Source organism: Podarcis cretensis, assembly GCF_951804945.1.
Source record: "Podarcis cretensis genome assembly, chromosome: 7".
NCBI classification, from domain to species: Eukaryota; Metazoa; Chordata; class Lepidosauria; order Squamata; family Lacertidae; genus Podarcis; species Podarcis cretensis.
Window position 1 is genome coordinate 86101381 of NC_137176.1, and position 12855 is coordinate 86114235.

General features: G+C 43.8%; 1 protein-coding gene across 1 annotated transcript in view; it reads right to left on the reverse strand.

Moving 5' to 3' along the window:
- Window positions 1–12855, reverse strand: part of FAM135B (family with sequence similarity 135 member B) — a 162504-nt gene that overhangs the window by 60812 nt on the left and 88837 nt on the right. Inside the window, exons 4-6 of the mRNA XM_079984151.1 lie at window positions 5242–5381; window positions 4174–4244; window positions 91–264 (exon numbers count right to left, since the gene is read on the reverse strand). Coding sequence (XP_079840277.1) covers window positions 91–264; window positions 4174–4244; window positions 5242–5381 — 385 coding nt within the window. The remainder of the gene's footprint in view (window positions 1–90; window positions 265–4173; window positions 4245–5241; window positions 5382–12855) is intronic.

Here is a 12855-nt window from a genome sequence, read left to right on the forward strand (position 1 = left end):
ACATGAGATATGAACAATTGACCTCTCATAGCAAAGATCATGAAATACACATACGGAAAATGAAAACAATAAGAACCCTGTTTCTCTCACCTGATCAGGGGCTGGTGCAGAGCCACCAGAGAGGCGTGCAGAGTAACAGAGATGGCTGACAGGTGGAAGTAGTCAAACATGACAGGCACATGATGATGCAGCCCTCGCCCTGGGTGGAAGTGGAGCCCCAAAGTGCGGCTGCTGATCACGGGGATTGACGTGACATCTCTCAGCCTGGAAGGAGAAGCAATGGTCGTTGTTGTTAATAACATATATGGACGGCTTTGTATGAAGGATCTCAAACTGCCTTCTCAAGGGAAGAAAAGTGTATAAAGCACTGTTGCACATCTATCTACAAAAAAGTTAAAACAATTGCATATAAAACACCTTTAAAAAAATACATATAGGAGGAAAAAAACAGTTAATATAATTGCATTTATTTGTTTGTTTGTTTAATAACCCGCTTCCTCCCAATGGAGCCCCAGGCAGTAAATGCACAAGCAATAATACAAAACTTTTTAAAAAATAAATAAAATGCAATACAAATCATCAGAGATGACTGCTTCCTGACATGTACTGAAGAGGCTGGTTGTTCCAAAGCATAGGTGCCACCACAATAAAAGCCCTGTTCTCACATTGGATGGAATGGACTTTCCCATGAGATGGTATCCACAGAGGCTCTCTCCTATGGAGCACAGTGATTGGTTGCGCGTATAAGGAATAAGAGAGACATCACCTTGCCGACAAAGGTCCGTACAGTTAAAGGTATGGTTTTCCCAGTAGTGATGTATGGAAGTGAGAGCTGGACCATAAAGAAGGCTGATCGCCAAAGAATTGATGCTTTTGAATTATGGTGCTGGAGGAGACTCTTGAGAGTCCCATGGACTGCAAGAAGATCAAACCTATCCATTCTGAAGGAAATCAGCCCTGAGTGCTCACTGGAAGGACAGATCCTGAAGCTGAGGCTCCAATACTTTGGCCACCTCATGAGAATAGAAGAATCCCTGGAAAAGACCCTGATGTTGGGAAAGATTGAGGGCACAAGGAGAAGGGGACGACAGAGGACAAGATGGTTGGACAGTGTTCTCAAAGCTATGAACATGAGTTTGACCAAGCTGCGGGAGGCAGTGGAAGACAGGAGTGCCTGGCGTGCTCTGATCCATGAGGTCACGAAGAGTCAGACATGACTAAACAACAACAACAATAAGGAATAAGCTGGTCTTCAAGGTATCCCGATGCAAACTGTACAGGGCTTCATACTATCACCTTCAACTTAGCCTGGTAGCTAAATGAGAAGAGCCTTCTGCTGGCTCAATCTGCTGCATGGATGCAGCCCCAGAGACAATGGTGTGAGTGGAATTTTTATCACTTGGCAGCAATTCACTTGGCAACGAGGAACATTTACAAGGCTGGTGCTTAGCTCTTAATTGTACTTGTAGCAGCAGTGTCAATATTATGACATTGCTGCGAAAAACCCAAAGTGACTTGCATTGCACCATTCACAGATCCTTAAAAAAAAAAAGAGTCAGCAATTGGGCTTAAACCTGCTTTTGTCATTTTAGGAGAAGCTGCTGACACAAGCCATTAAGACTTTTGAGAAGCCTGTGTAAGAGATGAAGGAAGAGCTAGGACAAAAAAGGACAATCCATTTTATTCCCATGTCCATGCTGTTCAGGAGAATGTGTGTCTAAACATCTGAGTGGCCAGTGCAATAAAAAATGTACCCCAGTCACCCATTCATTTGGTGCCAATGATGTCACAGAAGCTCGCATTTCCTCATCTTAATAATAATAATAATAATAATAATAATAATAATAATAATAAATAATGGTAAGAAGATTTATGATCCTGTTCTCACTATTGGAATCTTCCCTCTTATTCCTAACTGAATAGAAATGTTAAATTGGGGGGGGGGTTGAAGTTCAAAGTTCAAAACATGACTTTTGAAAAGCCTGCTGGAGCTTCTAAAGAGGGATTTTGTGGAACATCAGCTACAGATATTTCACTGATGGACTTTTTAAAAATCTCTGTGATCCATTGACAAATGTTTGAATAATGGCACCATGGAAACCTTTGAGGCCAGTCGGTGTTGGGTATCCCAGATTTGCCGCCATACGGGACTTAACATGAGAAGAGTTTGCTGGATCCAACCAAGACCTGTCTAGTCCAGCATCCTGTCTTCACAGTGGCCAAAAAATGCCTGTAAGAGCCTGCAAGCTTAACACAAATGGAACAACTCTCTGCCAATCTGAGATTACCAGCAAGTGGTATTCGGAGAGAGAATGCTTCTGACAGTGACGGTAGAACATGGGTGGAACATACGTAGAACATAATGTTAGAAGCAAAGATTATGACCGCCATAGCATTCATGGTGCAGGGAGCCTTAGTAAATTCTATTTTTCCAAGATAGCCCATTATGGAATAGTTGATACATTCAGTAATCCTTGGGAAAACTACATGATTGCTTAGATTAAACCATCATCATCATTACGAGTTAGTTTCTTTATCTTAACCCAGAGCAACACAAAGTGACTTTAAAAAACAACAACAACTCTGGCTTCTAAGGCAGCTTCAAGCAATATTATCTCTTTATTGTATTTATGAGATTCTTCATGAAATAAATTCTCCAGGCATCAGGCAAAAACCAAATGAAAATATGACAATAAAGCCACAAAAGGTGTTAGAAAAAGCCAGCACATAAAATCTCAAATAGGAAACCAGCACAATAAAATACTATATAAGAGCAATGTGTAAACGGAATACATTTTAAACCAGAAAACACAATAATTAAGAAATAACAGTAAGACCATCAATAACCGGGGAGCCCAGGAATTGGAGTGGGGTAGAATACCACCCACTTTCAAATCTAGCCTGCTGGGACCCACAGTTTCCAGTGGGGAGGGGGAAGAAATCTACCTTCAATTCAGGGAAGTGGAAATGTTTTTTCCTCATGTGATTCCATGTCCTACAATCTATCTGGGCCATGGACATAGCAGCACTAAAGGAGGCAGACTCTCTGTAGGGAAGATTAACTTTTGAAAGTCTAGGAATGCAACCCTAAGAACACTTACTAGAGATGAATTCTAGGGAACTTCTCAGGCTTAGGCTTGCTCCGTAAAAGAGGGAGGTTTAGATGAATGATGCAGAAAATGGCTATTGAGATCTAGAGCTGCCAAAGTTTTGGAGCTGAAGGTACATTTGCAAAACATAGAAGTTGCCACGAGCATTTTAGAAATGCCACAACACTCTTACTTATTCTATTTGCTTCTTCCAAGCAAATAGATGCCAAGTAGGTGTCAAGGAAGACTCCATGGGAGCCATGTTGGTGACCCCGAATACTAGACGACACTAGCAATTAGTAGTCTATTTCTTTGCCATTTTCACATGATTATTTTTATAAAAAAATGAATAAAATCATAAAAACTCACTTTTAAATACTATTCTGAATATCTTTTATCACAAAATATCAATGTCTAAATGCATTTTATCTCAAAACATTTTTTTAAACCTATCTTCCTGTTACGTATTCAGCGGTCTGTGTTTGTCTGAGCTTGAGTCTGGACTAAGGATTCTGAGTTCCTGTGTTCTGATTCGATACGTGATATCCAATCACAGAACATTTGACGATTTGGGCCTTTGTTATTGGCCCTTGAACTCTGAGTCATGATTCGCAGCTTGGAAGTTTAGATAGCCAATCACGTTGGGAGTGGGAGTGGCCCAGGCCTTTAGAAATGTATATATGCAGTTGTTTTGGCCCTGTTGCCCAGTTCTGTTGGTTCAATAAAGGTTCTTGCTGCTATCACTGTGTCTTGCCTCGTGGGAACCCACCTACCCTTCACTAGTGATGAAGGCGGGATGCTAGGCTAGGTATGTAGCCCTGGCTAGATCACTGCTGGGCAACTGTCGCCACAGCTGAGCTGAAATCACTGACTGCAGCCACAGTGTGGATGTCATGGCCACCAAGGGCCACCATATGCATGTTTTTTGTTTATTGGTTTGTTTTTAGCTAATGACAGAGTGGCAACATTAGGAGGGTATTCAAAGAACAGCTACATTTCTATCTGCGGGTTAGTCCTGATTTGGGCCAGTTTGCATCAGAATCCACAACGATCAGTTTGCCTTAGGAAAGCAAAAAGTGCTCACTGTTGCTCACTGTCCGTAAAATGCAAGTCCAGCTTGAGTTGAAAGTCTGCTTCTCTTAGTGCCTCTTCCACCTGTAGAGGTTATTGAAAAAGAGAACTGTCATTACAAGCAAGGCCTCATAACACATAGGAAATTGTGTGTGTGTGCTCTGAGAACCGATGTGATGAAATGAAGCCTGAGTGTGACAGTTCTATCAAGGGGCTCTGCTAAATCAGCATGAATTTACCTCAGACGCGTAAGATGCTCAGCTCCCATCAGCAAGTATCTATCAGCATTCCTGCTGAAGTGCGACTCAGGAAACACAAGTCCAGTCAAATCTTGGTTGTTGAAGATAATCCATTTCAGCAGCCCATTTGGCTTCCAAAATGTTCGACAACTGAGGTGTGGCTTCCGATTGGCTGCAGGAGCTTCCTGCACTCAAGCAGAAGTCGCGTCGGACTTTCAGCTTCCGAAAAATGTTCGAAAACCAGAACATTTACTTTTGGGTTTTCGGCATTCGGGAGACGAAACATTCCAAAATGGAGGCGTTTGAGAACCGAGGTTTGACTGTACCAGAGAGCCAACTGTCTGACAACTTAAAGAATGGCATAGAGCAGGGGTCAGCAACCTTTTTCAGCCATGGGCCGCTCCACTGTCCCTCAGACCATGTGGTGGGCCGGACTATATTTTGGAGAAAAAAATGAACAAATTCCTATGGCCCACAAATAACCCAGAGATGCATTTTAAACAAAAGCACACATTCTACTCATGTAAAAACAGGCTGATTCCTGGATCGTCCATGGGCCAGATTGAGAAGGCGATTGGGCCACATCCGGCCCCTGGGCCTTAGGTTGCTTACCCCTGGCAAAGTGAGACAGAGGTCTCAGAGAGGCGCAGAAAAGTGGTCAAGAGACCCAGCAGTGGCCTAGTGTGGGAGGGGGGGTGCAGTTGCCATTTTCATGTTTCCAGTTGCTTCAGATTCTGCAATATTAATAACTGCAATATACCTTACCAGTGGAACCAGATTCACTCTTTGTGTGTATATGCATGTGTGTAAAAGAGGGAGAGTCCAAACTGAGAGAAACACACCTTTTCCCCATCCACAAGAAGGTGGGCCCTGAAGTTCATGGATTCATTGATGACAATCTCTTCATTCCTGTACAAAATCTGAAACACTCTGCTGTAGACGGTGTTCTCATGGACGCAGGCTGCACAAAGAATTGAATCGCCTGCAAAGCAGAATCCAAAAACAGAAGAACTATGAGATAGATTTCATAGAATAGAATCATAGAATCATAGAATCATAGAGTTGGAAGAGACCACAAGGGCCATCGAGTCCAACCCCCTGCCAAGCAGGAAACACCATCAGAGCACTCCTGACATATGGTTGTCAAGCCTCTGCTTAAAGACCTCCAAAGAAGGAGACTCCACCACACTCCTTGGCAGCAAATTCCACTGTCAAACAGCTCTTACTGTCAGGAAGTTCTTCCTAATGTTTAGGTGGAATCTTCTTTCTTGTAGTTTGGAACCATTGCTCCGTGTCCACTTCTCTGGAGCAGCAGAAAACAACCTTTCTCCCTCCTCTATGTGACATCCTTTTATATATTTGAACATGGCTATCATATCACCCCTTAACCTCCTCTTCTCCAGGCTGAACATGCCCAGCTCCCTTAGCCGTTCCTCATAAGGCATCGTTTCCAGGCCTTTGACCATTTTGGTTGCCCTCCTCTGGACACGTTCCAGTTTCTCAGTGTCCTTCTTGAACTGTGGTGCCCAGAAGTGGACACAATACTCCAGGTGAGGTCTGACCAGAGCAGAATACAGTGGCACTATTACTTCCCTTGATCTAGATGCTATACTCCTATTTCCACCCTCGGCATCCAGAATTAATCAGGCCCCACACTTCTATGTGTTTGTAATGCATCGATCACTTGGGGGGCAGCAATCCGAACTACGGGAGCCAGTGTAATTTACGCCACCTTGAGATAAACTGGCGTAAAGTTATGCCAGATCCGAAACCCTTTTGGGAGCAAGATGGCGAAGTGAAAACAAGACTTTAAAATCCAGTTTATGGTGGGTCTGGAAAACTAAAACATATTTTCCTTCAAGAACATTCCATGAGACACTGAGCCCCTGCCTCGTTCAGCCCCAGCACTTCAGCCAAGCATCATAATGGAAGCGTGGACAGTAGAAAAAGAAAACTCATTTATTTGCTCTACCGCAGTGAGGACAATAAAAAGCATGAAGCAGATAAGCTCTTCGAAAGGCAAGCAATACAGCCTGATTTATTTTCATTGAAAACTCATCATTCTAGAGCCATTGGTAAAACTGCATTACTGGCCAAATCTATTCTTCTCTTAATCTAACGGGACAAAAAAGAAAGAAAAGCAATTTGATTGTATTATTATTATTATATATATATAAGTGTGTTTGTGTATATTTGATACACTAACTCCCTTTAGAGACGCAGAACCTAATGTAATTTTCTCTTCCAAATATACCTTTGCTAGGATCCCCAGTGGTGCATAATTGGTAGCATATTAGAGACATTATTTATACGGGGGCCAGCCAATATAATGCATGTCCTCCAAGGGTCTCTATTTTCCAGAAGGCCATAGTTCAAACGTCACAGCTTCAGTCTTCAACATCTCCAGGCAGAAGTGGAAAGATACCAATATTGTAGGACCAGGATGTGCTGGTTTCACCACCACTTCATTTCTGTATCTTTGGTACTATTTTGCAGCGCAAAAGAGTCTTGTAGCACATTCCAAGACCAACACATTTATAGTTGGTGGAAACGTTTATGACGCTTTGCACTCAGAAGACAGCCACCAACTTGGTTGACTTTGGAATAAGGTTAATTAAATGTATGGCAGACAAGGGCAACAATGGCTACTAGTCATGAAGTCTATGTTCTTCCTTGGCTGTCTCTGAATACCAGCTGCTAGAAAGTGCAGGAGGGGAGAAGCCTGTTTGCAGTCAAGTGCTGTAGCTTTCTATGGGCTTTGGTAGGTCACTGTGAGAAGATGCTGGACTAGATGGGCCTTTGACCTGAGGACTCTTACGAAGGTGTATGTGCTCATGGACTAAAATGCGTCATCAGCCCCCAGTGCATTCTAGCCCACAAAATATGTCACCATAACTCTGTTGTTCCTTAAAGGTAAAGGCAAAGGGACCCCTGGCCATTAGGTCCAGTCGTGACCAACTCTGGGGTTGCGGCGCTCATCTCGCTTTACTGGCTGAGGGAGCCAGTGTACAGCTTCCGGGTCATGTGGCCAGCATGACTAAGCCGCTTCTGGCGAACCAGAGCAGCGCACGGAAATGCCGTTTTCCTTCCTGCCAGAGCGGTACCTATTTATCTACTTGCACTTTGGCGTGCTCTCGAACTGCTAGGTTGACAGGAGCAGGGACCGAGCAACGGGAGCTCACCCCATCGCAGGGATTCGAACTGCCGACTTTCTGTTTGGGAAGTCCTAGGCTCTGTGGTTTAACTCACGCGCCACCCTTATACTGCCACAAAACCCTTTTTCTTGGTTAAAGCTTCTGGTAAACCTTTATAACAAAGGCTCTCTATGCTTTAAATCAGTGTAGGAGAGACTATTGCAAACCAGAACTGAGCTAGCATACAGCTGTCAGAGAGATGCTTCCAGCCATGTTTAATGGGAGGGATCCCTGCTATGGTGTATTTACTTCTTTCCCGGTCCCTTTCATCAAGGCTTTTAAAGCAATATACGTCATTGAAGTAAGCCGACCTTGACCCCAGCTTGCTCGGTGAGAATACTGGCATTGTGTGGGATGCTTTCTCTGCATGCTAATTCCGATGAACCTTCCAAAAACATGGGCTGCAAGATCAAAGTGATGCTTGTTGCCAATTAATTAATTGCAGAATTAATTCTCAAGCCTGGACTTCCACAGAGGTCAGACCGAATGCCTTGCAGAGCTCTCCGCATGTAAGTTAATTGCTACATTAATTCTAGGCCTGCAACTTTGCGTTGATAAATCAGCTTAATTAATTTTAAAACTTTTGATTGATTAAAACTCAACCCCGATAAATCTGGGCAGCATTCTTTGTTTAGTTAAAATAATTAGAAATAATCTCCCTGCCCTGCAAAATAATAATAATAATAATAATAATAATAATAATAATAATAATACCCCACCCTGTAATAAAAATAACAGACTGCTGCTATTTTAGAACAGACATCTCATCTTCTCCGTTGTACAGTAAGGACCACCTCCTCTAAGGCGGAACAGCATTGTAATGGTTCAAGATTATGTTTCTCTGTCTTTTTAATAAAAAACCCCATTAAACATTTGATTTGATTGATGCATTAAAAAGTTCAGATGCCTTTCATTATTTTCATCAAATGGCAGACATAGCAAACTCCTAAATATGACTTTCTATGCACCCATGTATTTCACTGATCTTGCAAGTCAGTGGGTGTATACTAGTTAATTTAGACAAACTTTGCTAAACCTGAGCTGATCAGATGCAAAAACTTGCACGCACGTTTTAAGAGCCTTCCTCCTCCTTCTCCTGCAACCTAAGTGAGGAAAGTCGATAAATACACCAACAAAGACTTAAATGCTCACTTTGGTACACCCTTGTGTGTCTCGAGGCTTGAGCACAACTTCCCCATGGAATGTTTCTTGATCTCATCAATGAGTAAATACTGCTATGAGGTTTTTTTGGTGGAGAGTAAGGCTTCTAATTGCTGGATCCTTCTAATTTCTGGATTCAACAAGTGTAAAAATCCAAGCAAGCTTTCAAATTCCTGGAATAGCCAGGCTAGCTTCCTGGTGAGGTAACGGTCTAAGTATGGTTCATTAAGGTAACACCAAAACATGTCTAGAGCTAGGCTAGGCCCTCAGTTCAATTGAAGCCTGCTTTAGCTCTGCTCCTGGGCCTGCTCAGACCCCCATCCACCAGACCTTTTAGAGACCGAGTGCCCAAACTGCAACCCAAAACCCACTTATTTATTGCAAAGTGCCAACGTGACAATTTACCGTTTTTATCTGTGTTGTTGAGCTTTTCGGGGGGAGGATTGCACAAAGTTGTCGAGCTTTTTGAGGGCAGATTGCACAGGGATCTGGAGCTTCTTCGGGGGGAACGCAGAAAATAACTAACTCAACTAAAAAACGGTTACACTCACTCACGTCAGCATAGCAAACATGCGTCTCCAACTCGCCAACAGCGACTCCCCCCCCCCCCAACGCCGCTGTGCGTGGAACACAATTTATGAGCATTTCACACCCGCACTGGTGGGGGGTGGGGTGGCAAGACACTTTGAATGATGGTGCGATGGTGCGCATGTCTGCAGAGAGTGCTCTGAGTGCCCACTCTGGCACATGTGCCAAAGGTTCGCCACCACTGCACTAAACCCTTCCAGATTCCTCCTGAACCTTCACTGGTGCCACATGGTTTCAGTTCAAAAAACAGGAATCCTATCAGCAGCCCTCTGACATCTCAGCAGAACCCATCTCTCCAGAAACCAAGCAGGAAGAGTGGGGTTCTCTCTCTTTACCCTCCCCAGTTGCTTTTACTGCACCCATAAGCAGCAGCAACACCCCCTTCCCCCCAAAACTTCAGATGGTCTGTGAATGAAAAAAGTGGCAAGCCATTTGCCACTAATGGAAAAACACAGTAACAGAAGAAAAACAGCAAGCACACACACACACACACCATCACACACTTCGGTCCCCTGGCTCTTCCTTTTTTTCACAGCAGCGATGGTAACTCAAAAACATGGGGGCCTTCCTGAACCTCCACACCCCCCAACGATTAAAAACAACCGCAAGACAATGCCAGTCATATGCAAGCAGATTGAGATACTAGACCCTGCAGAGTTTTCCCTTAATTAAAAACCTCCTGCCTGAGAAGGCAGGAAGAAAGCAATGCTCAGATTGATAGACGTGGCTAGCATTGCAATGGGGTCCCTGTGAGCGTTGCCTTCACTTTTGGCAGGTGTGTGCTTTTCTGTTTCCAATCCTGCTATACAAAATGTTACTAGAAGAGAGAGAGGGTCTGTCAGTGGCTTTTGCTCAAATGTGACCTGGTGGGATCAGAAATGATGCAGTTAGGCGTTGCCATGGAATAGCACCCCAGAAGTTGACACACATGCCCCTAAATCGGGTCCTACTTTAAAGAGGGCACATATTGCGGTGAGATCTGGAAAACCGACATCCTGTGTTGTGGGTGGGTACTACTGGTCAGCCACAACACCTGATTGGTAGCTCCCTCAAAGCTGGGTGCAATCTGGCCAATGGGTTGCAGTCCAAACAGTTTGAGGGACCTATTTATGCCCATGCATGTGACCCAGAGCTTCCTCTTTTGGCTTGTGCATTCTGAACACCCGCTCACCTCTCCCTACTTTTAGGGCTTTGCGATTGACCTTGCTATGCCGTCGTGTGTCATCTGTCATTGGGACAGGGGCATGGCAGGAATTTTCCCCACTTGGCTGTCTGGCTGTTGCCATTTGGGTTTCGCCTGCCACGTAGCAAATCGTCACCACTTGTAAGATTGTGGATAGGCTCTGGTTCAGGTGATAGAGATGGGAGAACGCTCTCACTATCCCTATGTGAAGGGTATTCTGATAAAGGAATCCAGGACTCGATGGTTTGGTCAACCCCTGAGAGGGGGTTATGCCCATGCCTGAGTCCAGGGGGACATTTGGGTGGCGGAGTTAGCCCATCCCTGGCTTTCCGCTTATCCAGGTGTTCACCCTTGGCTGACCTATGTTGGTGCCCTGGGTCAGCGCTACTTGCATGGCAGGGAGCTAATCGAACCAGAGCCTATGCAACCAGTCACTTTCTGTAATCAATAAAGTTGTGGCCTAAATTCTGCCAAAAACCAAAACCGAAAATTTGAGTTGTGTGAATTTATTTAGGGGGGAGGTTTCTGGGTCTCAACACGCAAAAGGCTGGGCTTTTGTGAACCTCCAGTTATTATTAAATAATATTGCTGTTGCTTTTTATTACATTGATCAGATGGTTTTAAATGATGATGGGACAAGTTCAACAGCTACTAGCCTTGTTGACTATGCTCTGCCTCCACAGTCAAAGGCAGTAATGTGTTTTTTTTAAAAAAATTATTAAAGTTTTTATTTGGTTACAAAAGTACATGCATTGTCTCTTTTTCAGGTCGCAGTCTTTTCTATAGCTCAGTTACATTCAATGTGAGACATTAGTGTTGCCCAGTGGGGTTTTTCCCCCTAAAAAAATGTTTAGGGGTACTCTCATTTTCCTACTCATATTGAAATACTGCCCTTCAATAACGCTAAACTTAGATTCAAAAAATGTTTAGGGGTATGCGTACCTCCAGGGAAAAAAAACCCACTGGTGTTGCCTACAATATAAGTTTGTGGAAGAAGGAGGGAAAAGGGGGTGGGGTGGTAAAACCTGCATTATTTTGCTTTAGTGTATGTGTGGGGTTTTGGTGTCACTGTCACTTGGACAGGTTCTCTACTGCTTTCAAATATGAGTTTCTGGAAACCACAAAAGGGGAGAGTGTTCCTGCGCTCAGGTTCCGTTTGTGGGTTTCCCACAGGCATCTGGGTGGCAACTGTGATTATAAGTCGTTTTTGGAGGAGAACAAGCAGTGGCTCTTCCCTAAGATCACTGATCATCATCATCATCATCATCATCATCATCATCATCATCATCTTATTTATACCCCACCCATCTGGCTAGGTTTCCCCAGCCACTCTGGGCGGCTTACTGCATATATAAAAACATAATAAAACATCAAACATTAAAAACTTCCCTATACAGGCCTGCCTTCAGATGTCTTCTGAAAGTTGTGTATTTCTTTATCTCCTGACATCTGAAGGGAAGGGGTTCCACAGAGAGGGCGCCACTACCAAGAAGGCCCTGTTATCTCCTGACAGCCTTTTTTGAGGGGGGGGGGAATACCCAGAAGTTCTAACATTTGAATCTTAAGCTCAGCGCGACAGGTAATTGAACTGTTGCTCCATTGTCTGCTTCCAGGGTAGTGCGAGAAGGGTCAGATTTGCACATACTGACGGATGCACAAAAAGAATGCTCAATGTTCAGCTCAGCCCTGGCTAAAAACCCTTACCTAGTCATGCTAGGACTCTGCCACGGCCTGTTATGCATGCAAAGAAAGTGATATGCTTCTGAGCTGAAAGCTTGAGCTCGCACTGCAATGTCACCAGTAACTGCCTGCAAAGTGGTGTGTGTGTGTGTGTGTGTGTGTTGCTGAGGGAGACAGGAGGTCACAAGCAGATGGTGATGTTTACCTAACTTCTGTACGTATTTTGGGCCAATATGCTGTCCTTAAATAAAACCTAATTAAAGGCAAGTGATGAAATGACAACTTTCCCACCTAAGCTCCTCTTTATAGCAGGGACAGGTAAGAACATATGCTACTGTACACACACACACACACACACACACACAGCCATTGTTCTTTTTCAGTTACTGCTAATTACATTTCAGTATAGCCGTGGTGCCTTCCCCATGGGATTGAGAATGTAAATGCAGGCAGTCTTTAACCTTCATGAAAATACTTACTCAGAAAGCTAGCTAGTAAAATCTGCCTATGTGGCATTTAACCCATGTGATGGAGAAAGCCTTTCCACATTTGAAAATGGGGAGCTTTATCACATTGCATCCTGTGGCAACTTTAAAAGCGTGACTACACACTCACCCAATGGCAAGTGTTAGCACCAAAGGTTCACGCTA